A 25,837-nucleotide genomic window follows, 5' to 3' on the forward strand; every position below is an offset into this window, starting at 1 on the left:
AGGCCTGGTGACTTTGCACGAAATGAAGGCTAGCGTTCTCAGAACATTAGCAAGGATCCCTGCAGCTCTGCCTCCAAAAATGGTTTTGGCTCAATTGGAACCTCACAGGGTGGTCTGTTTGAAATCGCTTGCGTGCCGTTCTTCATAGTGCCAGAGAAGTGCTAACGCCTGCTCTTCTTCTCTCCCCCACCCCCAGCTCTCTGATCCTTCAGATTTGCCGAAGAATGCCTTCAGAATTTTCTCGTTGCTTGTGGAGTTCTTATGCATCGAGCACATTGATTATGCTTTGGAAACCGGGCTGGCTGGTGAGCTTCCTACTGTATGTGTGTGCAAAGTGCTGTCAAGTCGCAGCTCACTTAGAGTGACCCCATAGGGTTTTCAAGGCAAGAGACGTTCAGAGGAGGTATGCCACTCCCTGCCCGGATACAGCGACCCTGGACCTCCTTGGTGGTCTCCCATCCAAGGACTAACCAGGGCCGACCCTGCTTAGCTTTTGAGATCTGATGAGATTGGGCTAACCTGGGCAATCCAGGGCAGGACAGGAGGAAAGTGCCATCAGGTTGCAGCTGACTATGGAAACCCCATAGGGTTTTCAAGACAAGAGACATTCAGAGGAGGTTTGCCATTGCCTGCCTCTGTGTAGAACCCCTAGGACTTCCTTGGTGGTCTCCCATCTAAGTACTAACCAGGGCCAGCCCTACTTAGCTTCCCAGATCTGATGAAACTGGACTAGCATGGGCTATCCAGGTCAGGGCAGAGGCAAACAGAGGTGGTCTGCCATTGCCTGCCTCCGCTTAGCAACCCTGGACTTGGTGGTCTCCCATCCAAGTACTAACCAGGGCCGACCTGCTTAGCTTCTGAGATCTGATGAGATCGGGCTAGCCTGGCCCATCCAGGTCAGGGCAGAGGCGAACAGACGGTTTGCCATTGCCTGCCTCGGCCTAGCAACCCTGGACTTCCTGGGTGGTCTCCCATTCAAGTACTAACCAGGGCCAACCCTGCTTAGCTTCTGAGATCTGATGAGATCGGGCTAGCCTGGGCCATCCAGGTCAGGGCATAATAAATGTGTGTTGTCAAGTCGCAGCTGAGTTGTGTTTACCCCAGAACCATGGGGTTTTCAAGGCAAAAGACGTTCAGAGGTGACCGCTGCTTTATGCTGAATCAGACCCTTGGTCCATCAAAGTCAGTATTGACTACTCAGACTGGCAACGGCTTTCCGGGGTCTCAGGAAGAGGTCTTTCACATCACCTAACGCCTGGTTCTTTTAACTGGAGATGCTGGGGATCGAACCTGGGACCTTCTGCATGCCAATCAGATGCTCTACCACTGAGCCACAGCCCCTCCCCTTTTGAGAGTCAAAGCTCCCTTGGTCGAAAACTTATACCCCGAAAATCTTGTGGCTCTCTAAGGTGCTACTGGATTCAAATCTAGCAGCGCACCCACATGTTTTACACATCATCAGAACCAACTTAAATATACGGGTATGCCGCCATCATCTGTAGTTTGACCCTAACATTTGAGAAGTTAGGTTGGCAAAAAACAACAACCCAAAAAAAGCTTTGATGCAAAAATGAAAGCATCACGTTTGTTTACTCAGCATGACATGTCCTATTTAAAAAGGCTCCTGGTCCAATGAACTTCCATCACACTTCCCCCGAAAGATAACGAAATTCTTGCAAGTCACCTGAAGTCTTACTTCAAAGATACTCTGGATAAGTTTGGCCATTACAGTCTCGGGACTGCTAAATATATCTCCGACTTGCTTGTTCACGGTCTGGCAGAGAACGGCCGTGTCTTCAAAGATATCACTTCTTAGGTAGGCTCTCTGAGACATTAGGAAGGAAAGTTTCGACCATTAAAACATCCATGGTTGTAAAATAACAGCCCGCTGCTCGGGCGGCCAATCCCCCCAGCGAGAATGGGAGATCCCGCAACCCCAGGCCACGTTGCCCGCCACCCCTTGGAGTGGTGGCCGGGGGAAAGTAACGCAGCATTGGAGACTTACCCGAAGTGACAAAGGGTCGCGCTAGGAACTGTAAAACCATTGTTTCGCAGCAATTCCTAGAGCCACCCTTTTTCATTTCCAGCAAGAACCTCTAGTAAGTACATGAGGTTGCAGTTTATATTCAATTTTCTCCCATAGCACTGCGCACCCCTCCCGCAAGTTGCCAGAAACTGGCAACTCTACTTGCAGCCCACCACTCCACTGATGAAGGAGACGGTCTGCTTCATCAGTGGCTACCAGCCACGGGGACTAAAGGGAACCTCTATGTTCAGAGGCAGTCAACCTCTGAATACCAATCCCAGGAGCCCACAGCTGGAGAAGGCCTCAGCGTCTATGTCCTGTTGCTGGCCCTCCAGAGGAACTGGTTGGCCACTGTGTGAGATGCTGGACTAGATGGACCACTGGTCTGGTCCAGCAGGGCTCTTCTGATGGTCTTATGAAGGCCTTGGCCTCTATGTCCTGTTGTTGGCCTTCCAGAGAAACTGGTCAGCTACTGTGTGAATCAGGATGCTGGACAAGATGGACTATGAGTCTGATCCAGCAGGGCTCTTCATATGTTCTAGTGAAGGCCTTGGCCACTACGCCCTGTTGTTAGCCTTCCAGAGGAACTGGCCGGCCACTGCGTGAGATGGGATGCAGGACTAGATGGACCACTGGTTCTGACTCAGCAGGGCTCTCCTCTTGCTCTTGAGTCTCAAGCCTTCCTCCGGCCTATGGAGGCTCCTTCAACAGAAGCAGCTCTGAGCCTGCGCTGTTTGCGGATGGCTCCTTAGAAGAAGGAGAAGAGTTGGTTTTTATATGCCGACTTTCTCCACCACTTTAGGAAGAATCAAACCGGCTTACAATCTCCTTCCCTTCCCCTCCCCACAACAGACACCCTGTGAGGTAGGTGGGGCTGAGAGAGCTCTAAGAGACTGTGACTAGCCCAAGGTCACCCAGCTGGCTTCGTGTGTAGGACTGGGGTATCAAACCCAGTTCTCCAGATCAGGGTCCACTGCCCCAAACCACCGCTCTTAACCACTACACCACACTGGTTCTTCTTATGCCAGAAGGTGGCTTCACGCTTAGGTGAGGCAATACAAATACCAGTGACTTATCGACAGATTTTTTCTAAATCTGATTTTTTTAAAAATTAACCAAAGGCTTACCTCTTGGCACTTTTTTATATAAACATCAACACAGTGGGAATAGCCCTGCGGAGAAAAGAAATCACCATTCAGCCACATTTTTGTTAATTAGTGCTGAAGAATGTCCTGGGACAAGAGCCCTGCGAAGGGTATACCCTTCCTCCTGGCTCTGTGCTTGCCAAGGAAGACCAACAGGAAAAGTGTGTCGTCAAGTCGCAGCTGACTTGTGTTTACCCCAGAACCATGGGGTTTTTAAGGCAAAAGACATTCAGAGGTGGTTTGCTGTTCAATCCCTGGCATCTTCAGTTAAAAAAGGAGCAGGCAGTTGGTGATGTGAAAGACCTCTGCCTGAGACCCTGGAGAGCATCTGCCAGTCTGAGTAGGCAGTACGGACCTTGATGGACCAAGGGTCTAATGCAGTATAAGGCATAAGAAAATAAGAAAAGCCATGCTGGATCAGACCAAGGCACATCAAGTCCAGCAGTCTGTTCACACAGTGGCCAACCAGGTGCCTCTAGGAAGCCCACAAACAAGACAACTGCAGCAGCATTATCCTGCCTGTGTTCCACAGCGCCTAATATATTCGGCATGCTCCTCTGATCCTGGAGAGAATAGGTGTGCATCATGACTAGTATCCACTTTAACTAGTAGCCACAGACAGCCCTCCTCCATGAACATGTCCACTCCCATATTAAAGCCTTCCAAGTTGGCAGCCACCTCCACATCCTGGGGCAGGGAGTGTTACCCCAAGCACAGAGGGTCTCCTTTATTTGGGGAAATTAGCTGGAGACTAAATAGAGCTTTGCAAGAGGCTGGCGTGGGGATCTTTCTAAACCAATTCTGCTCCTAGGTGAGCAGACAGATGGAGAGCAACCCAATAATGAGGAGGTTTTTATGAATTTTACGGGTTTTATTAAAAGTAATCAAATAGGGTAACAACACACGCACACACACACACACACACAATTAATTCCCAACACACACAGAGCTAAGAAAGTAAAGGTTTTGAGATACCCAAGTGGTTCATAGTCACCTTTCCTGCAGAACGAGTTTCCAGAATAGCAGCTGCACGAGGGAAAGGGAAAAAGGACTACACGCCAGGTGTCGGACTCACATCTTGTGTTCTGGATCCAAAATGAGAAGCCCCTGACATGTGCCAGGGCTCTCTGTTTTATTGTCAAATTCTGCCCCTGGGGCAGACTGACTCACAGGGCATGTGAGCAGTGGGGCACAAAGGAAAGATTGCTTCACGAGTGGTGAAAGATTATGGGTAAAAAGGATTGATGGCTGTCAAGTATCGATTGATTGCGATATTGACAGCTGGCCAGGAGTTAGGAGGAGGAGAAGGGGAAGGAGAGAATGGGAAAATGGGATTAGCATGTAGTCAGACTATCCCAGAGAAGGAATGCAAAGTGAGGAAGGGAGCTGTCATTGTTCAGAGTCCAAGGTCGTTAGGCAGATTTTGATATGCTGGCCGTTTCTTTGGTTATGCAAAGGTGTCCAGGAAGGCAGCTGTTCCAGGGGCGAGTCTCTGGCAAGGAGGCTCAGGAGCAGATTTTGGAGTTCTCTGGTCTCCTCTGCATTCAGATCCAAGATGTTCAGGTCCCTTTCCCTTCTGTGGGTCCAGGTGCTGTGTGCCATTCGCAGTTTCCTGCTGGCTCCGTTTAGCGATGTCCGGTGGGGTGTCTGAGGTGCTCCTGTGTCTTGGAGTGTGGTGCTGTCGCTCTCCATGCCTCCCCTGCCATTCAGCAACAGTCCCAATGTACAGACACGAGAGTCCAAGGGTGTCCATATTACAGGTGGTATAGAAGGGTATCGTTACAGGAGTTCCACAGTTTAACTATAAAGGCAATTTCATGCGTTCAATATAAGCTGCGTTCATTGAGTGCTGGACATAGAATTATTTGTTTAAATAAGAGTCATCACAGCATTTGCTGCTGGTTGATTCTGTAGCTCTCCTCGGTAACTTGTAAGTGCCACTGGGTAATGGAAACAACTCATGAAGCTGTGCTAATCATAATTCCTGCCTTGTGTGCAGCTTAAAAGCAATGCCTTTTGATAGCTGGCCACAGAGGCTGTTGGCATCCAGGATTCCTGATGTTTTTTCAGTGGATTGTGTTCTTAGCTCCATTCAAATTTGTCATTGTTCACCTGCTTTCAGGTATTCCTTCGCCAGACTCCAGGAATGCGAACCTTTATTTCCTGGATGTGGTCAACCAAGCCAATACCATTTTCCATCTCTTTGACAAGCAGTTCAATGATCACCTGATGCCATTAGTCAGGTAGGTTGTCCCTTGGGTCTTTGAGCCGAGAATCCACACGGGGTTTGCTTTCTCGCTTGCGGATCGGCGTATGTGATGGAATTGGCACCGAGCGCGGCTGCGTAAAAGGAAGAGAGCAAGTAACCAACTGGGTCTTGCATAGTGATGTCAGGAAACCTCTTGGGTTCAGTTAGTAAAAAAGTCTGGCCTTCCTGCCTGGTGCTCATCTATCTTCAGAGCCAGTGTGGTGTAGTGGTTAAGAGCGGTTGACTCTACTCTGGAGGACTGGGTTTGATTCCCCACTCCTCCACATGAGCGGTGGACTGATCTGAAGAACCAGGTTTGATTCCCCACTCCTACATATGAGCAGTGGACTGTAATCTGGAGAACCGGGTTTGATTCTGCACTCCTCCACATGAGCAGCAGACTCTGCTCTGGAGAACTGGGTTTGATTCCCCACTCCTCCACATGAGCAGCGGACTGTAATCTGGAGAACCGGGTTTGATTCCCCACTCCCCCACATGAGCAGCAGACTGTAATCTGGAGAACCGGGTTTGATTTCTCACTCCTCCACATGAGAGGCGGACTCTAATCTGGAGAACCAGGTTTGATTCCCCGCTCTGGATCAGGTTTGATTCCTCGCTCCGGGTTTGATTCCTTGCTCCTTCTGGGGCAACAGAAAACAACTCGACACCATCCTCTGTATGACAACCCTTCAAGTACTGGAAGATGGTTATCATATCACCATGGGAAGAGGAGTAGGACAGTCCTCTCAGGTTCTCCTGCTTGGTAGGCGGTATCCACAAAAACCATCCCACGCATGCTGCACGTCATCCCTTCCCCTCCTTTGGTTTCTTCCAGCTCCTCTCCGAAGCTCTCGGAGTGCCTTCAGAAGAAAAAGGACATTACAGAACAAATGGAGGTGAAGCTGGACATGGGCATCGATAGGCAAGTGAAAATGGGGAGTTATTTAAACATTTCTGTTTATGTATTCATTCGGTGTGTTGGGTCGGATCTAAAGCACTGCGAGTACAACAGAGATTGTAGGACAGACTTCACACCCCTGGCTAAAGCCCTCTGAGCCCCCTGAAATTCTGCCCCTGGGGGTCAGCAGACCCTTATGAACAGCACACAGGGATGAACACATGAAACTGCCTTATACTGAATCAGACCCTTGGTCCATCACAGTCAGTATTGTCTACTCAGACTGGCAACTGCTCTCCGGGGTCTCAAGCAGAGGTCTTTCACATCACCTACCTGCCTAGTCTCTTTCACTGGAGGTGCCAGGGATTGAACCTGGGACCTTCTGCATGCCAAGCAGATGCTCTACCCCTGAACCACAGCCTCTCCTTCCCCGTCTGCTTCCCACGCTGCTGCTGTGTCAGGCAGAGCACCGAAGGGAGGCTCTCTGAGGTGGGCGCCAGGGCTATAACTCTGGAGGATCCCCAGGTCCATGAACACATGAAGCTGCCTTATACTGAATCAGATTCTTGGTCCATCAAAGTCAGTATTGTTTGCTCAGACCGGCAGCGGCTCTCCAGGGTCTCAGGCAGAGGAAGTCTTTCACATCACCTACCTGCCTAGTCCCTTTAACTGGAGATGCCAGGGATTGAACCTGCGACCTTCTGCATGCAAAGCAGATGCTCTATCACTGAGCCCCTCCCTTTGCTGAGGAATGAAGTGAGAATGGATGGTGCCGGCGGGGGGGGGGAGGGGAAGAGCAAGAGAAAAGACCCCCCCCAGCACTCGGGTTGTTAACCTATAATAAGGAGCTCATCTGGTGGGCACACGAGGGAGGGCCTTTTTGGTGACAGCCCCGCAATTACGGAACATCCTCCACAGGGAGCTGCGCCTGGCTGCTTTGCTCTTGACCTTAAGGAGGCAGCTGGAGACTGTTTAATTTAGGCTCGCAATTTACCAATTTAGTTTTTATTTATTAGCAGCCCTAATTGGAGGTTTTTTTTTAATTGTGTCTGTTTATGTGCTTTTATAATTGTTTTATTTGTGTGTGTGTTTTCTATAGTCGTTTTATTGATATTGTCAGCCACCTGGAGTTCTGCAAGGGAGAAAGGCAGCTAATAAATGCTTTAAATAAATAAATAAATAGTAAGTGCCATTATGTCAGCAGAAGATCCCCTTCGGATCCTGCCCGGTTGATTCTGCCTTTTGTGCCCTGATATGGACACCGTGGGGGTGGAGGTGGGAATGCAATCAATGCACTGTTAAAAAAGGGCATCCATTCAACAAGCAGTGATACATTTTATGTCTTTTCTGGCTGAAAGAAAAGGACACATTACCCAGAGAGGAAAACACCTACCAGATCTCCTTTCGGGGGGGTGGAAAATTGGCGGTGGATAATGTGAACAGGTCTGAACAGAGATCTGCTCTCCCCTGCATAGGGATTTTAGCTTACAGTCCAATTTTTAAGGATAGAAATAATCCCTGTGCTTTACTCTGCTCATCCTGTCAGTTCTGAAAGCTCCCGGGAGAAAGTTCTGGGCCCACGCCTCCCTAGAAGTTAACGGTCTCTTTCCTGAGGGATCATGTTGGACAGCGCCTGGTAGGGGCTTTAAAGTGCTCCCTTTTAAAACAGCCACCTGGTATGTTTAATTTTTGAAGGACGCTGAACTGCATGATTGGACAGATGAAACACATCTTGGCCGTGGAACAAAAGAAGACAGACTTCAAACCTGAAGACGAGAACAACGTTATGATTCAGTACACTAATGTGAGTAGCTATATATAGATTTGTCAGCACCGACCAGCGTGGCCGGTAATTGCCGTGCTGCTGAACATTCTTCCCGGCGGGCAGCTGACTCCGCTTGGTGCGTGCACGCGCCTTTATCCCACGCGCACCTCTCTTTCACAGTCGAGTCTCTTCGAGGAATTCTGATGCACTTCCATTGTGCGAACTCGGCCTGGGTGCGAAGGAGTAGCTCCTAAACACTCAGCATTTTCAGTCGAGGATGTCCTGGTGTGCTAGATAAGAGTGATAAAAATGGAATCGCAGAGCAGGGCGAGACCTGCCGGCGCTTCGGCTCGTCCCTCTTGCAGTAGGGCAGAATCCTCTGCTTCCCAGGCCCCGCATCATGTAAGACTGTGACTTAACATATGGTACAGATAGGCGAGCCCCTCTCTGCCCTCCTAATTAACCTGCCCCGGCCTGACTGTGGTGTATGTACCAGGTGCGAAGAGCAGGAGTGAAAACGCTTCCACTCCTGAGAGTCCTTGGCCATTTATGCGGGGCAGTTTCCCTCATGGTCACCCCACCAACTACTATGGTGCTTCGTTTTGATTATGCATGCCTTTCCCGACCATCAGGGGTTCGCCTTGCCCTCCCTGTGCGTTTCCGCACATTTTGCCCGCGTTTTCTGGATGCTTTTTTAGCGAGAATCTGAAAGAAGAAGAAGAGTTGGTTTTTATATGCCGACTTTCTCTCCCACTTAAGGAAGAATCAAACCGGCTCACAGTCACCTTCCCTTCCCCTCCCCACAACAGACCCCCTGTGAGGTAGGTGAGGCTGAGAGAGCTGTGACTAGCCCAAGGTTACCCAGCTGGCTTCATGTGGAGGGGTGGGGGAAACAAATCCAGTTCACCAGATTAGCTTCCAACGCTCATGTGGAGGAGTGGGGAATCAAACCCGGTTCTCCAGATCAGAGTCCACCATTCCAAACCACCATTCTTAACCACTACACCACGCTGGAAAACACGGGCAAAACGTGTGGAAATGCGCGGGGAGAGCGAGGCGACCCCTGACGGTTGGGAAAGGCATGCATAATCAAGGAAGCACTGGAGCAGTCAGTGGGGGTGACCGCAAGGGAAACAGCCCTGCGTAAATGGCCCTTGTGCCTTCTGTAGGGCTGCAGGGGTGGATCCTGACCCCTTTCCTGCTCACGAAAGGCACTTCTGCTCATGCAAAAGAGGGAGGGCATTTTTCGCAGTTCCACCACATCAGTGCAGCTCCCCCCCGGTATGCATGGGGGTCCACTGACCCATGGGGTTTGATTTCAGAGGGCAAAGACCACTGCAGCTGGGGAGGGGGGAGTTGCTGTTTACACAGTGATAAAGAGCTGTGTGATAGAGGATCAGAGCCACCATTTCTTTTAAAAATTCACATTTCTTTTTTTTTCTTTTTTTATTGAATTTTTAATAAAGAATACAAAACAAAAAACAAAAAAACAAAAAAATATAATATATGCATATAATACAAATAATGAAATAAAAAACAAAATAATACAAACATAACCAAAGAGAAAAGAAAAAAAAGTACAAGACCTAAACTAGTACATTAATGGTTGCTATCTATTCTTTAAAAAGAAAACCAGTGGTCTATAATGCGTCATAACCTACCACCCACCAAAGTGCCCTTCACCATTGGACTTCCGGCGAAGTGTTGTGACAGTAAATAAAAACAGCCTGTTGTTCTACTTCTTAATTAAACATCACATTAAACTATAATTCGTTAAATATAGCTTTAAAATCCGTTTTTGCCAGTTTATCCCAATATGTGGCGGCCTTTAACCAAGTATGTTTGAATTCTTCCAAACCTTTACCATGTAAAAAATCTGTAATCTTTGCCATCCGCATATAAAACCATAATTTTTCCCTCCATTCTTTAATTGAAGGTTTAGTTGTTTGCTTCCATTTTTTAGCAATAGTAATTCTTGCAGCAGCAAAACTATATTGGCATATGACTCTATCAGCTCTATCTAAACCTTTTTTTGGGATTCCTAATAAACAAAAAGCAGGGTCTTTTTTGATTTTTGCTTTGATCAGATTATTTGTTTCATTCAAAACTAAACACCAAAATCTTTTAATTTTTTTACAAGACCACCATACATGAATAAAAGTTCCAGTGTCTTTACCACATTTCCAGCATAGCGCTTTTTCTTCTTTTTTCATCTTACTCAATAACACTGGAGTTATGTACCATCTATAAAACATTTTGTATAAATTTTCTTTTATTTCATTCGAAATAGTAAATTTAAATTCCTTTTTCCATAAGTTTTCCCATATCTCCAAATCTATATTATATCCAAGGTCCCTCATCCATTTTACCATCACCGATTTAATCCTTTCCTGTTCTAAATTCATCTCTATTAGTAATTTATAAATCCTTCCTATCATTCCTTTATTACCTTTATATAATATTATCTCAAAAATAGATTTAGAGTGATTAAAGCCCACTTTAATATCTTTATTAAATATATCTTTTAATTTATAATACATAAACCAATCTTTAATCTGAAGTTCTTCTCGTGATCTCATTATCCATAACCCATCTTTAAATTCTATCAACTCTCTATAATTATTACAATCTAAATTTAAATGTGCACCTCTTCTCAAAAATGCTTCTATGGGATTAATCCATCCAGGTGTTTTATTTTCTAAATAATCCTTATATTTCTTCCAAATTAATATTAAGTTTTTCCGTATAATATGGGAATTGAAATCTTTATTCACTTTCTCTTTATCATACCATAAATAAGCATGCCACCCAAACCTTAATTTAAACCCTTCTAATTCTAATAGTTTCAGATTCTCTAGGAGGACCCAATTTTTAATCCAAGTAAAGCAAGCTGCATGATAATACATTTTCAAATCAGGTAGTCCCAAACCTCCTGTTTCCTTTTACTCTATTAAATTATTATATGCAATTCTGTGTCTTTCTTTACCCCAAATAAATCTCATAATATCCTTCTTCCAATCTTCAAATATCTGTGCTCCTTTCAAGATTGGTAAATTTTGAAACAAAAAAAGCATTTTAGGTAACAACATCATTTTTATTACTGAAATTCTTCCCCAAAGTGATAATGGAATTTCCCCCCAACTTATCAAATCTTTCTTTATCTGTTGCCATTGATTTACATAATTAAATTGAAATAAGTTAAGATTATTATTCGATAACCATATACCCAAATACTTAATTTTATATTCAATAGTAAAACCTGTCTTTTTGATTAATATTTGTTGTTGTGAAAGAGTCATATTTTTAACCAATATTTTAGTTTTCATTTTATTAATTTTAAATCCTGAAAGCTTTCCATAAACCTCCAATATTTTATTCCATCTATCAATTTGTTCAATCGGATCACTCAAAATACAAACTAAATCATCTGCATAAGCTCTCAATTTATATTGATTTCTCTCTATTCGCACTCCAGTTATTTCATCCGTTTTTCTAAAAATATTCAATAACATTTCTAATACTAATATAAACAACAAAGGGGAAAGAGGGCATCCCTGTCTCGTTCCCCTTTGAATTTCTATATTCGGTGATAATGTTCCATTTATTATCAAATTAGCTGTTTGTTGAGTATATACACTTCTTATAGCAGTTTTAAAATTATCCCCAAAATCCATAAATTCTAACACTCTACTCATAAACTGCCAGTTAACATTATCAAACGCTTTTTCCGGATCCAGAAATATCAAAGCTAAAGGTGTTGTATCTTGTTCTGCATATTCCAAAATATCTATCACCATCCTTACATTTTGACTAAGTAGTCTTCCTGGTAAAAATCCTGCCTGGTCTTCATGTATTAATTGATTCAATACCTTTTTTAATCTCAGAGCTAAAATTGCAACAAATAATTTATAATCTGTATTTAGTAATGAAATCGGTCTGTAATTTTTAACTTCTGATAAATCTGAATTTGGTTTTGGTATCAGTGCTATATTTGCTTGTTTCCATGTTTGAGGAATAATACCCTTTATTAATGTTATATTCATCACTTCTATTAAGTGAGGAGATAATTGATCTTTAAACACTTTGTAATAATTTGCAGTAAAGCCGTCCGGTCCTGGAGATTTATTTAATTTACTCTTATTTATTACATCATCTAATTCCTCCTTAGTTATTGGTAAATCTAAACTTTCTTTATCTTCCTGGGAAATTTTCCCCAGATCCAATTTGTTAAGATATGAATCTATTTCTATTTCTGACACCTTATTTTTTTTATATAAATTCGTATAAAACTCCACAAATGTATCTATTATCTTGTCCTTTTCTCTTGTTATCTTACCTTTCCTTTTTATTTGGGTTATTAATACTTTTTTTATGTTTTTGCTTCAACTGCCATGCTAACGTTTTACCCGGTTTATTAGCATGTTCAAAGAATCTTTGTTTGTTATACATAATTTTCCGTTCAATTTCCTCCGTGATTAAAAATTCATATTGATGCTGATATTTTCTTATCAGAGCCTGCTGAGTTTGTTTAGCTGTTTTATCATGTATTCTGCTAAGATGCCTTTCTCCTTGTTTTATTTTTTCTAACATCTCTTTTTTCTTTTTCTCCTTTTCCCTATACCATCTTATATTTTGCTGAATTAATATTCCTCTAATTACTGCCTTACCAGCATCCCAAATAATATCTTCTCGGGTGCCCTTTCCTATGTATTCCTTAAAATAATTCAATATCTCCATCTTCACTTTGTCCACTATTTTAGTATTTTTTAAAAGAAAGATTCTCCAGGGTTTATACCTCCTTTCCCCTATTTTAATCTTTACTGTTACAGCATTATGATCAGATAATATCCTAGGCAGTATCTCTGAATCTTCTGAATTAATTATCAAACTTTTCGAGAGCCATAACATATCTATCCTAGAATATGAGAGATGTCTCTGTGAAAAAAAAGTATATCCTTATTGCCATTTATCATTCTCCAGACATCAAACATATCCCATTGGTCTATAAGAGCTTCAAAATTAGCCGGTAATTTACCCTCATTATTTGCTTTTTTCTTCTTACCAGATCTGTCTAACTTAGGTGCCATTACTCCATTAAAGTCCCCCATCCATATCATTTTGTCTGTAGCATATTCCGCCATTATCATTGCCAATTTATCATAAAATAATTTTTGATTAGAGTTGGGAGCATATATTCCCACAAGTAGAATCTTCTGAAAGTCACATATTATTTCCACCATTAAAATTCTACCCTCTATGTCCTGATATATTAGTTTTGGTTCTAATAATGAAGGTAAATACATCGCAATACCATTATTATTTTTTTGTACCATTACATGTCGTAAAGAGTGTACCCAGCCTAGAATTTTCTAATCTAAATATATCCTTTGGGAGTATATGTGTTTCCTGTAAACAAATAATATTAGCCTTAGTTTTTTGTAAGTGATGGTATATTTTGCTTCTTTTTTTGGGAGAATTCAATCCATTAATATTCCAAGATAAAACCTGTAACATATCAAAATTCAGTTAGATCCATTATACATCAAAATTATCAAACTTTAACTCCTATCCTGCCTCCTTTTCCCATCCCCAATTTTTTGTTCAACCAGTATCTTCAATTGGCGACTCTTCTGATGAATCTATTGGCAATTCTCCTCCTCCAGATGCTTCATCTGCCTTTTCTTCTTCTGGAGATTCTCTAGTTTTAACTTGTTTAGTTGGCTTACTTGGTTTAGCCAATTCAGCATCGTATCTCCTCAAAAACTGTTCAGCCTTGTCCAATTCTGTGAACTTGAATCTTTTTGCCTTGAAAATGAAAGAAATGCCTTTTGGATATTCCCATCTGAATTGTATTCCATTGAATCTCAAACGTTGAACAATCTCCATAAAATCTTTCCTCTTCCTCAGCAATCTAGCAGGTATTTCTTTCATCAGTCGCAGAGACTCATCTCCAACTTTAAGCGGTATCTTGTAGTGAGTGTTGAGTATCAAGTCACGATGACTCCTTGAAAGTAGTTGAAGTAGGCAATCCCTTGGAACTTTATTTCTGGTTACATATGCAGAGTTTATTCTGTAAGCTGTTACAATCATCCCTGCTATAACTTCTTCAGATTCCTGTAGAAAATCTGCTAGGAGTACTGTCAGATATCTACGCAAATCCCGGTCTTCAATTTTTTCTCTCAGTCCGCGTATGCGCAGGGAAGATTCTTTGATCTTATATTCAATCATCGCCATTTGATCTTGTTGAATTTCTTCTCTCTCAGTTACTGCTGTTAGTGACATCTCAAGGGTATCCACCTTCTTCTTAATTTCTTTAACTTCTTGTGTTGTCTTTTTAAGCTTGGTTTCAACCCTATCTTGTCTGACAGTCAGGGATGAGATTGTATCTTGCAAAGCAGCTATAGCAACCGAATTCTGAGATGTAGTCATTGTATTCTGGGTTAACTCCTGCTTCATTTCTGCAACATCTTGATGAGTCTTAGATAGGAGATCATATAAAGCATTCAGTGTCACTTCAGGCTTGGTTTTTGAAGACATCTTTGCAGTTACAGATGTTGTTGCAACTGGAGACTGTTTAGGTGTAATTTGTGATGCTGAAGCTCTTTGAGGAACCTGTACCACCAGTTTTGTATCTTTAAGAATATCCTTAGTATGCTTCTCCTTCTCACCCATTGAGAAGCTAAAAGGTAACAAACAATTGTAATCCAAATACAGGAGATGGGGGGGCAGAAAACTTTTCTAGTTCATGTTGTAAAAAGATTTCAGATGTAGTAATTCATTATAGAGAAAAAACAATCACCATGACATCTCAGCAAACTTTTTCCATGTCACTTGATTGCTTTCCAACAGATCTTGTTTGCTTTTCCAGTCTTTCAGTGTAAAAAGAAAGTGCTTCAGTCAGCTGGCAAAAAGCCAAACTTTTTTAAACCAGAACAAAACGAAATTATAGATTGTTCAGAGTTAGTTTATTAAGGATCCACTGCCACACACCTCAGTTGAGATAATTGTAAGCATAAAATAAACTTAATTCAAAAACTTGCTTGTAAATCGGCTTCCACCTCGCTCTCTCCTGCTGTCATATAAGATGGCGCCGGCTCTTCAGTGGGTCCCGTCAGAGCGAGAGTCGCCGTTTTCTCAGCGATCTCCGCTCTAATGACGGGTCCGCCACCGGCACCCAATCCTGCACCCCCTCTTTGTCCGAGGGGTGCCGCTTGCCTTTTGTTTCGGGGCCGATTTTTACGCCCCTAGGCAGCGGACGGCAGGAGCGCGTCTCCGCGCTTGCAGCGGGGGGGTCAGCCGACCCGGAAGTCCTAAAAATTCACATTTCATAGTCTCAAATGCTGGTGGCAGAGGTAGAAAGTGTTGACTTATGGCGACCTCATAGGGTTTTCAAGGCAAGAGATGTTCAGAGGTAGTTTGCCATCGCCTGTCTCTGTGTGGCAACCCTGGACTTCCTTGATGGTCTCCCATCCAAAAACTAACCAGGGGCGACCCTTCATAGCTGCTGAGGTCTGACGAGATCAAGCATAGTTAAATTGTGGAACTCCCTGCCCCAGGATGTGGTGACGGCCGCCAACTTGGAAGGCTTTAAGAGGGGAGTGGACATGTTCATGGAGGAGAGGGCTCTCCATGGCTACTAGTCAAAATGGATACTAGTCATGATGTATACCTATTTTCTCCAGGATCAGAGGAGCGTGCCCATTATATTAGGGGCTGTGGATAAGAGGCAGAATAATGCTGCTGCAGTCGTCTTGTTTGTGGGCTTCCTGGAGGCACCTGGTTGGCCACCGTGTGAACAGACTGCTGGACTTGATGGACCTTGGTCTGATCCAGTGTGGCTTTTCTTATGTTCTTATGTTGTCAAGCTAGCCTGAGCCATCCAGATCAGGGTATCCAGACCGCTAACTAACAGTAGCATAGAAGTACATGTTTTTTACTTTGTGTGCCTCAGTGATCTAGGCGTATACATGCATATACAGTCAATGAAGCCTGGACCACTGAGGCCCAGAGAGCAACAGACATGTATTTTCGTGCTACTGCACAAAGACCCCTCTTAGTTAATGGTCTGCATGATTTGTGCAAATCAGGACAGTATCGATGCCAGTGTCCCAGGTGCCTTTGAGGTTATTATATTTTGCCCATTGATCTCCACAATCTGCTGGGCGCAACAAACAAAAGAGAGTTCGGGAGAAAGGGGAGTCTTTCTCAGCCCGCAGAGAGTGGACGCCTCTCCTATGACAGTCAACCTGTGGTCAGAGTCTAAAATAGACAAACTGGGAATTACACCGGCATTGGTGGGATTTGCTTTCAAGCAAATGGGGTGTGTAGGATGAGCATGCTAGGCTTCTTAAATTGCATATTGATTTTAAAACTCATTTGGCAGACCACAGTGTCTCTGGAAGAAGAAGAAGAGTTGGCTTTCTCAACCACTTAAGGGAGAATCAAACCGGCTCACAATCACCTTCCCCTCCCCACAACAGATACCCTGGTGAGGTAGGTGGGGCTGAGAGAGTGTGACTAGCCCAAGGTTACCCAGCTGGCTTCATGTGTAGGAGTGGGGAAATCAACCCGGTTCTTCAGATTAGAGTCCACCACTCTTTACCACTACACCACGCTGGCTCTCTCGATACCAGCATCAGCTCTGCCTCTAACATCTGTAGCACAACACAGATTGCGCCAGGATTGTACGTCTTGCCTTAGAGCTGCTTCTTTTTCCTCGTTCCTCCTCCTTTTTTTTGGACCATCCACACTGACAGAAAGTTCTGAAGAACTCAAAAGCTTTAACAGTGCTATGTGTCACTGGCTTGGCCCTAAAAGATATTTCATAGGATCATAGAGTTGGAAGGGACCACCAGGGTCATCTAGTCTAACCCCCTGCGCAATGCAGGAAATTCACAACTACCTTCCCGCACATCCCCCCAGTGAACCCTTCCACATGCCCAGAAGATGGCAAAAAAACAAAAACAAAACACCCTCTCCAGGATCCCTGGCCAATCTGACCTGGAGAAAAATTGCTTCCTGACCCCAAAGTGGTGATCAGCACTTCCCTGGGCGTGCAAGAAAGGGCAAGGAGAGCCAAGCACTGAAGCAGCCCTTCCTGCCCTCCCTCTCATGATCTGCCTAAGTTCACAGAATCAGGCTTGCCAACAGAAGGCCATCTAGCCATCTATTTATGGGGATTGTGTTGTGGGTTTTTGGATTTTTCTTTTGGACCGGCACAGCCCCCCCCCCCCCCACACACACACACCTTCTTTCTGTGTGCAAGTCTGGGAGTTTTTGGATGATGCAGAACTCTGTCAGGTGGGCTAGCACAGTTATTCAAATCTCAGTTGTAGTCCTTGAGCAGGATTGGTTAGGCAAGTCGATTTTTTTTTACTCCAAATAGGTGCTTGATTATATATCTACGTATAATAAGTAGTAATGTATATATTACTACTCAAGCACCTTCTAATGATAAGCAGGAGTTACAAGCTGTCGGGAAGTCTTAAGAACGGACACATGCACACACGTGAAGCTGCTTTGGTCCATCAGGGTCAGCATTGTCTTCTCAGACTGGCAGTGGCTCTCCAGGGTCTCAGACAGAGATCTTTCACATCACCCACTTTCTGGTGGGTAAAGAGACAGTGTGGTATAGTGGTTAAAGAGCAGTGGACTCTGATGTGAACTGGGTTGGTTTCCCCACTCCTACACATGAAGCCAGCTGGGTGACCTTGGGCTAGCCTCAGCTTTCTTAGAGCTCTCTCAGCCCCACCTACCTCACAGGGTGTCTGTTGTGGGGAGAAGAAGGAGATTGTAAGCCACTTTGAGGCTCCTTAAAAGGTAGAGAAAGTCGGCATATAAAAACCAACTCTTCTTCTAGTGGTTAAGAGTGATGGACTCTAATCGGGAGAACTGGGTTTGATTCCCCACTCCTCCACAGGAGGCCTGCTGGGTGACCTTGGGCCAGTCACAGTTCTCTCCGAACTCTCTCAACCGCACCTACGTCACAAGGTGGAGGGGAAGGAAAGGAGATTGTAAGCCGCTTTGAGACTCCTTAAAGGTAGAGAAAAAGCGGGGTATAAAAACCAACTCTTCTTCTTTGGGTTAACCTGAGTCTCCGCTGTTTCACCCCACTACGTGTCTCGTGACTTGTTAGAGAGTCCTTTTGCCTCCTGATTTTTTTTCTCCCCCCCCTTCTCTTTCAGGCCTGCTCCAAAGTCTGTGCCTACGTCCGGAAGCAAGTGGAAAAGATCCGGAACTCCATGGATGGCAAGAACGTCGACACCGCCCTGATGGAGTTCGGAGTCCGTTTCCACCGGCTCATCTACGAGCACCTCCAGCAGTATTCCTACAGCTGCATGGGCGGCATGCTGGCCATCTGTGACGTGGCCGAGTACAGGAAGTGCGCCAAAGAGTTCAAGGTAAGGGGGTGGCTGGGCTTGCCCCATGTGCCGCAGGGCGGTAAACTTGGTAGGCTTTTAGCAGCTGTGCAGCCAGGGAGGCCTTCAGTATTTCCCCCCCTTCGGTCATAACATTGGCCATAGCGGCTTACAGATCTTAACTTGTCATCTCTAATGGACTCTAATGTTTTGCTACCCCCACTTGTTAACAATATTCTTTACTAAAACCAAAATTTTCTCCATCTTCATAATGTTCTAAATGCATATCATAACTATTCTAAACATTTTATATACTCTTGTTTCCTGCTAAATTATACTTTATTTAATCTTGTTTAACTGGATAGTAACATTTCTGATTATGAACATTAGCAGATCTGTTCTTATTAATCTATCAACGAACAATTATTGTTTAAACAGTTCTATTAATATCTGTCATATAATAGTTGCCACTTTCGTCCGTGGTCTTCCACCGGCGTCCTTTTCAGAATGTGGGTTAGTTTTGCCATCGCTGCATAGTCTTGTAACTTTGTAATCCACTCTGTTAGCACAGGGACATGCTTAGCTTTCCAGTATTTGGTGAACACCATTCTTGCAGCCATTATTGCATAGAGGAACAGTTCTGTGTGGATTGATTTTATCTGTGTAGGGACCATTCCAAGCAACATGTATTTGGCGTCCTGCCAGAAATCCCAGAAATCATCAACCATGTTTGTAAATTAGCAATTATGAAAGTCCCTTTAGGAAGACATGTTCCCCCTACCCCCACCATGCGAGAAGCTCAGCTGGTTTTTTGCTTTCTTGTTTTCTCCCCATCACTTCAGATCGCGCTGGTCTTGCAGCTTTTCGACACGCTCCACTCCCTTTGCAACCTCCTTGTCGTCGCTCCGGATAACTTGAAGCAGGTCTGCTCCGGAGAGCAGTTGGCTATTCTGGACAAGAACATCCTGCATTCCTTTGTACAGCTTCGCCTTGACTACCGATCTGCTCGCCTTGGTCGCCACTTCAGCTGAGAGGGCGGGGCCAGCCGCAGCACCGAGCCTTTTGCTGGGACTTAGTTGACGTAGATAGCACAGGGGTGGGTGGGGGTGGGGTGATTGGTCAGAACAACAATTACTGCCATAATTTGAGCCTATGTCCTCTCTTCCTGTGAAATAAATGGCCTCCAGAGATGAACTTTCTGCAGAAATACTTCCTGTAGTAACCTCCGTGAAACCCCTGGCTGCTTGGAGCCTTTCAGTCTTCACTTTTGAATGGAACAAATCCTAATTTGTTGGCCCCCCTCCCAATGAATTACATGGATTTTAGTGCAGCTTCCATAAGCCAAGGACATATCCATATTCATCCACCCACCCAATACTTCAAGATCATAGAATCATAGAGTTGGAAGGGGCCATACAGGCCCTCTAGTCCAACCCCCTGCTCAATGCAGGATCAGGCTAGAGCATCGCTGACAAGTGCTTGTCCAGCCTCTGCTTAAAGATTGCCAGTGAGGGGGAGCTCACCACCTCCCAGGCAGCTGATTCCACTGTTGAACAACTCTTACTGTAAAAAATTTCCCTAATATACAGCTAGTACCTTTCTTCCCGCAATTTTAAACCCATTATTGCGAGTCCTATCCTTTGCTGCCAACAGGAACAGCTCCCCGCCCTCCTCTAAGTGACAGCCCTTCAAATACTTCAAGAGAGCAATCCTGTCCCCCCTCAACCTCCTCTTCTCCAGACTAAACATTCCCAACACCCTCAGCCTTTCCTCACAGGGCTCGGTCTCCAGGCCCCCTGATCATCCTCATCGCTCTCCTCCGCACCCACTCGATTCTGTCCCCATCCTTTTTGAAGCGAGGCCTCCAGAACTGCCCACTGCACTCCAGGAGCAGCCTGACCAATGCAGTGTACTGCGGAATACACTTTGCAGGCAACCTGTGGTGGAAACCACCTTGACCCAGGTCGTGGAGTTGGCCCTATTAATCGACCCTTTTGTGAGGTCTGCGTTCCTTAAATCCTTTGGCTCTTTCCGAGTATTAAAATGTGCTGTGATTAAACTTGGAGTCGTCTATGAGTGATCAGGAATTGGTGTCTGCAGAGAGGTATGATTAATGCCTAATGCAGAACTGTTCTTCAGTAGGCTTCTGGCCCTAATCTGCCAGGCCTCCTCCTTTCATTCACCCTTCTTTCCTGTCTGCCTGTCTATTTACTTATTCATTCATTCTTTCAATTTCTATGCCACCTTTTCCTGACCCAGTCAGGATCAGTACTGCTCTGAGGAGCCATCGGTTGCTCCCTTCCTGCTGCACTTTTGCCTTCCGGTTCTGTGCTTGAACATATGCGTGGGGCATCCTGAACAAACAATGATTTGGAAGACTCAAGTCCAGTAGCACCTTAAAGACTCTCAGGGTATAAGCTTTCCAGAGGCATAGAATCCTAGAGTTGGAAGGGGCCATAGAGGCCATCTAGTCCAACCCCCTGCTCAATGCAGGATCAGCCTAGAGCATCCCTGACAAGTGTTTGTCCAGCCTCTGCTTAAAGACTGCCGGCGAGGGGGAGCTCACCACCTCCCTCAGCAGCCGATTCCACTGCTGGACTACTCTAACTAATTTCCCCCCAATATCCAGCTGGTACCTTTCCGCCTGCAATTTAAACCCATTCTTGCGAGTCCTATCCTCTGCTGCCCACAGGAACTGGAGTTGGGGTTAAACAGTGAAGTAGCCAAGTTTGCAGATGACACCAAATTATTTAGGGTGGTGAAAACAAAATCGGACTGTGAAGAGCTCCAGAAGGATTTCTACATACTGGAAGAATGGGCATTAAAATGGCAAATGAGATTCAATGTGAGAAAGTGCAAAGTGATGCATATTGGGGCAAAAAATCCCAACTTCACATAGACACCGATGGGATCTGTGCTGGCAGCGACAGACCAAGAAAGGGATCTTGGGGTGGTAGTGGATAGCTCAATGAAGATGTCAACCCAGTGTGCGGCTGCTGTAAAAAGCAAATTCCATGCTGGCCATAATTAGACGAATAGAGAATAAAACTGCTGATATCATACTGCCCTTGTACAAATCTATGGTGAGACCACACTTGGAATACTGTGTACAGTTCTGGTCACCACACCTAAAAAAGGATATTACAGAGCTTGAGAAGGTGCAGAAAAGAGTGACCAAAATGATTAGGGGACTAGAGCAGCTGTCCTACGAGGAGCGGTTAAGATGCTTAGGGCTATTGTCGAAGGCTTTCACGGTCAGAGTTCATTGGTTCTTGTAGGTTATCCGGGCTGTGTGACCGTGGTCTTGGTATTTTCTTTCCTGACGTTTCGCCAGCAGCTGTGGCAGGCATCTTCAGAGGAGTAACACTGAAGGAACTGAGAGACACTGTCCTTCAGTGTTACTCCTCTGAAGATGCCTGCCACAGCTGCTGGCGAAACGTCAGAAAAGAAAATACCAAGACCACGGTCACACAGCCCGGATAACCTACAAGAACGCTTAGGGCTGTTTAGCTTGGAAAGAAGGTGAATAGGGGAGACATGATAGAGGTCTATAAAATTATGCATGGTTTGGAGAGTGGACAGGGAGAAGTTTTTCTGCCTCTCCCATAATATTAGAATGCAGGGTCATCTGCTGAAGCTGGAGGGTGAGAGGTTCAAAACAGATAAAAGGAAGTATTTCTTCACACAAGGCGTAGTTAAATTGTGGAACTCCCTGCCCCAGGATGTGGTGATGGCTGCCAGCTTGTAGGGCTTTAAGAGGGGAGTGGACATATTCATGGAGGAGAGGGGTATTCATGGCTATTAGTCAAAATGGATACTAGTCATGCTGCATACCTATTCTCTCTAGTATCAGAGGAGCATGCCTATTATATTGGGTGCGGTGGAACACAGGCAGGATGGTGCTGCTGCAGTCGTCTTGCTTGTGGGCTTCCTAGAGGCACCTGGTTGGCCACTGTGTGAACTGACTGCTGGACTCGATGGGCCTTTGTCTGATCCAGCAGGGCCTTTCTTATGTTCTTATGAACGGCTCCCTGCCCTCCTCTAAGTGACAGCCCTTCAGATACTTCAAGAGAGCAATCATGTCCCCCCTCAACCTCCTCTTCTCCAGGCTGAACAGTCAAAGCTCCCTTGGCCTTTAAGGTGCTACAGGATTCAAACCTTGTATAATTTTATAGACCTCTATCATGTCTCCCCTTAACCGCTAAACAGCCCTAGGTGTTTTTACCGCTCCTCATAGGGCAGTTGGTCTAATCCCCTGATCATTTGGGTTGCTCTTTTGCCCCCAGCAGCAGTTGCAAATTCCTGGCAAACGTAATGACCGGGGATGGTTCCGCCAGCAGACAAAATTGTGAGTTGCACCGTAGGGGTGTCCTGCCTCATCCTCGTTGGGATCAGCTCCAAGTTAGATACTCGGTGTTCTCGATGTATCTTACCAAAGGCCTTACCAAAAGAGAGCCAGTGTGGTGTAGTGGTTAAGAGCGGTGGTGTGGAGTGGAGTCTGATCTGGAGAACTGGGTTTGATTTCCCCAACTCCTCCACATGAGCGGCGGATGCTAATCTGCATTGGTTTCCTAACGGAGACTAATGGGTTGGTTTCCTAATGGAGACTAGGCATGATGCATTCCTTTTCTTTCCAGGATAATGTTGCTGCAATTGTTTGTGGGCTTCCTAGAGGCACCTGGTTGGTACTAATCTGGCTGGTTTCCCCACTCCTACACATGAAGCCAGCTGGGTGACCTTGGGCAAGTTACAGCTCTCTTAGACCTCTCTCAGCCTCACCTACCTCACAGGGTGTCTGTTGTGGGGAGGGGAAGGTGATTGTAAGCCGGTTTGATTCTTCCTTAAGTGGTAGAGAAAGTCAGCATATAAAAACCAACTCTTCTTTTTTTTCTTCCACTGGAAGACAAAGCCTTGCTCTTGTATGGTTTCAACCCACAAGTATCCTCCTAACAGCTTTTCGGGCCCAGTCAGAATGGCCTGCTTGGACAATGCTATCGATTTCTTTTCAAGTACTAAAACTGAACACAGCATTACAGTGATAAACCAGAGAGGGAGAAGTGTTCCAGTTCTCTTTTTTTTACCAGCTCAAAGCATTCTGGGAGAATACCCTCTCTTTTCCATTGTGTTGTGCTCTCTTCCTTGGCCGTGGCAGAGGCACAAAGATTTCGGTTGGCGCCAGAGGACATGTTTGCCCGTACAGCTGCCATCTTCTGGCGCTGTGATGTGGCTTCCAAGCGTACCTCTCAGATGCCTCTGCTTCTTAGGAGCCCAGTGTTTAAAATGAGGCCATTTTGCTCACCGGCATAAATCTTTCGCGCAAAAGGAAGATTGTCAATTTGTCAAGATTTCAACATGGCAAGCGAAACCCAACTTGGCTCAGTGATGAGTTGGCAAACAGCATCAGAAGAATGCTTGGAAACTTCCTTTTGCTGTATTTTTTCCCTTTTTAGAAAATAAAAGTTGTTACAAGGGTACCTTTACTCTGTTTAGAAGGGTTGTTCTTCCAACCCCATGTTGATCTGTGACGCTCTCCGATAAACCCATTAAAATTAACACAACAGAATGCTGACAGTGCTTCTAAGTCACTTTAGTGATCCTTCTGTCAAGATCCCTCTGGTTGCTTCTGATCACGTAATATTACGGTTTCTCACAACTTAATAAACCCTGTCCTAACGTAATAATTTCCATAATCAAAATTAGCAATATTCCCAGCATGGTGTAGTGGTTAAGAGCGGTGGTTCGGAGCAGTAGACTCTACTCTGGAGAACCAAGTTTGATTTCCCCGCTCTTCCACATGAGCGGCAGACACTAATCTGGTGAACCGGGTTGGTTTCCCCACTCCTCCACATGAATCCAAGTGGGTGACCTTGGGCTAGTCATAGCTCTCTTAGAGCTCTCAGCCCCACCTACCTCACAGGGTGTCTGTTGAGGGGAGGGGAGGGGAAGGGAAGGTGATTGTAAGCTGGTTTGATTCTTCCTTAAATGGTAGAGAAAGTCGGCATATAAAAACCGACTCTATCCAATCCCCTTTTAAAGCTGTCTATGCTTGTGGCCATCACGCCATCCTCTGGCAGCGGATTCTACACTTCAATCACTTACTGTGTAAAGAAGAATTTCCCCTTATCCATCCTGAATCTACTGCCCATCTACTTCATTGGGTGCCTCCTAGGGGTAGGGGACCCTCGGAAGCAGCATGGGAGGCAGCGGCTGCAGTGGGAAGGGGAAAGTAGTGAAAATCTCCCCCCCTTCCCATAGGCAGAGACATAACATTAGGTTTGAATCATAGAATCATAGAGTTGGAAGGGACCAGGGTCATCTAGTCTAGTCCCCTGCACAATGCAGGAAATTCACAACTACCTCCCCCCCACCCCCCAGTGACCCCTACACCATGCCCAGAAGATGGCCAAGATGCCCTCCCTCTCATGAACTGCCTAAGGTCATAGAATCAGCACTGCTGACAGATGGCCATCTAGTAGCCTCTGCTTAAAAACCTCCAGGGAAGGAGATCTCACCACGTCCCGAGGAAGCCTGTTCCACTGAGGAATCGCTCTAACTGTTAGAAAATTCTTCCTAATGTCTAGACGGAAACTCTTTTGATTTAATTTCAACCCGTTGGTTCTGGTCCGACCTTCTGGTTACAATGCATTAAATACATAAATATTTTATAGAATGGAGAGCCGCTGCCGGTCAGAGTAGACAATGCTCTGATGGACCGAGGGTCTGATTCAGTAGAAGGCAGCTTCATGTGTTCAAAGGTTTGACCTGTGCTATATGACTGTTAATTTATGGCGAACAAAAAGGCGAGGGAGGCAAAAAGAGAGTCTGGAAGTACTTGATGGGATCTGCTCCTTTTTTTGCCACCAAGTTGCAGCCAGTTTATGGTGACCCTGTAGGGTTTTCAAGGTAAGAGACCTTCAGAGGTAGTTTGCCATTGCTGCCTCCACACCACAACCCTGGTATTCCTGGGAGGTCTCCCACCCAAAAACTGGCAAGGGCTGACCCTGCTTAGCTTCTGAGATCTGACAAGATTGGGCTAGCCTGGGCCATCCAGGTCAGAGCAAAAGACATGCAGAGGTAGTTTGCCATTGCTTGCCTCTGCATAGCGACCCTGGCCTTCCTTGGTCTCCCATCCAAGTACTAGCCAAGGCTGACATTGCTTAGCTTCTGAGATCTGATCTGACCGAGCTAGCCTGGGCTATCCAGGTCAGGGCAAGAGTCTAATAGAGGTGGTTTGCCATTGCCTGCCTCTGTACAGCAACCCTGGCCTTCCTTGGTCTCCCATCCAACTACTAGCCAGGACCAACCCTGCTTAGCTTCTGAGATCTGATGAGAACGGGCTAGCCTGGGCCATCCAAGTCATAGCAAAAGACATGCAGAGGTGGTTTGCCATTCCTGCC

The 25,837-nt window shown here is 45.3% G+C and overlaps 1 protein-coding gene across 1 annotated transcript in view; it reads left to right on the top strand.

Moving 5' to 3' along the window:
* EXOC5 (exocyst complex component 5) overlaps positions 1–19,476 on the top strand; it is a 53,666-nt gene extending 34,190 nt beyond the window's left edge. Inside the window, exons 13-18 of the mRNA XM_056850693.1 lie at positions 197–305; positions 5,294–5,414; positions 6,255–6,341; positions 8,013–8,121; positions 18,267–18,482; positions 19,283–19,476. Coding sequence (XP_056706671.1) covers positions 197–305; positions 5,294–5,414; positions 6,255–6,341; positions 8,013–8,121; positions 18,267–18,482; positions 19,283–19,471 — 831 coding nt within the window. The 3' untranslated portion in view covers positions 19,472–19,476. The remainder of the gene's footprint in view (positions 1–196; positions 306–5,293; positions 5,415–6,254; positions 6,342–8,012; positions 8,122–18,266; positions 18,483–19,282) is intronic.
* The last annotated feature ends 6,361 nt before the right edge of the window (positions 19,477–25,837 follow it).

The sequence above is a fragment of the Euleptes europaea genome, chromosome 6 (assembly GCF_029931775.1).
Source record: "Euleptes europaea isolate rEulEur1 chromosome 6, rEulEur1.hap1, whole genome shotgun sequence".
NCBI lineage: Eukaryota > Metazoa > Chordata > Lepidosauria > Squamata > Sphaerodactylidae > Euleptes > Euleptes europaea.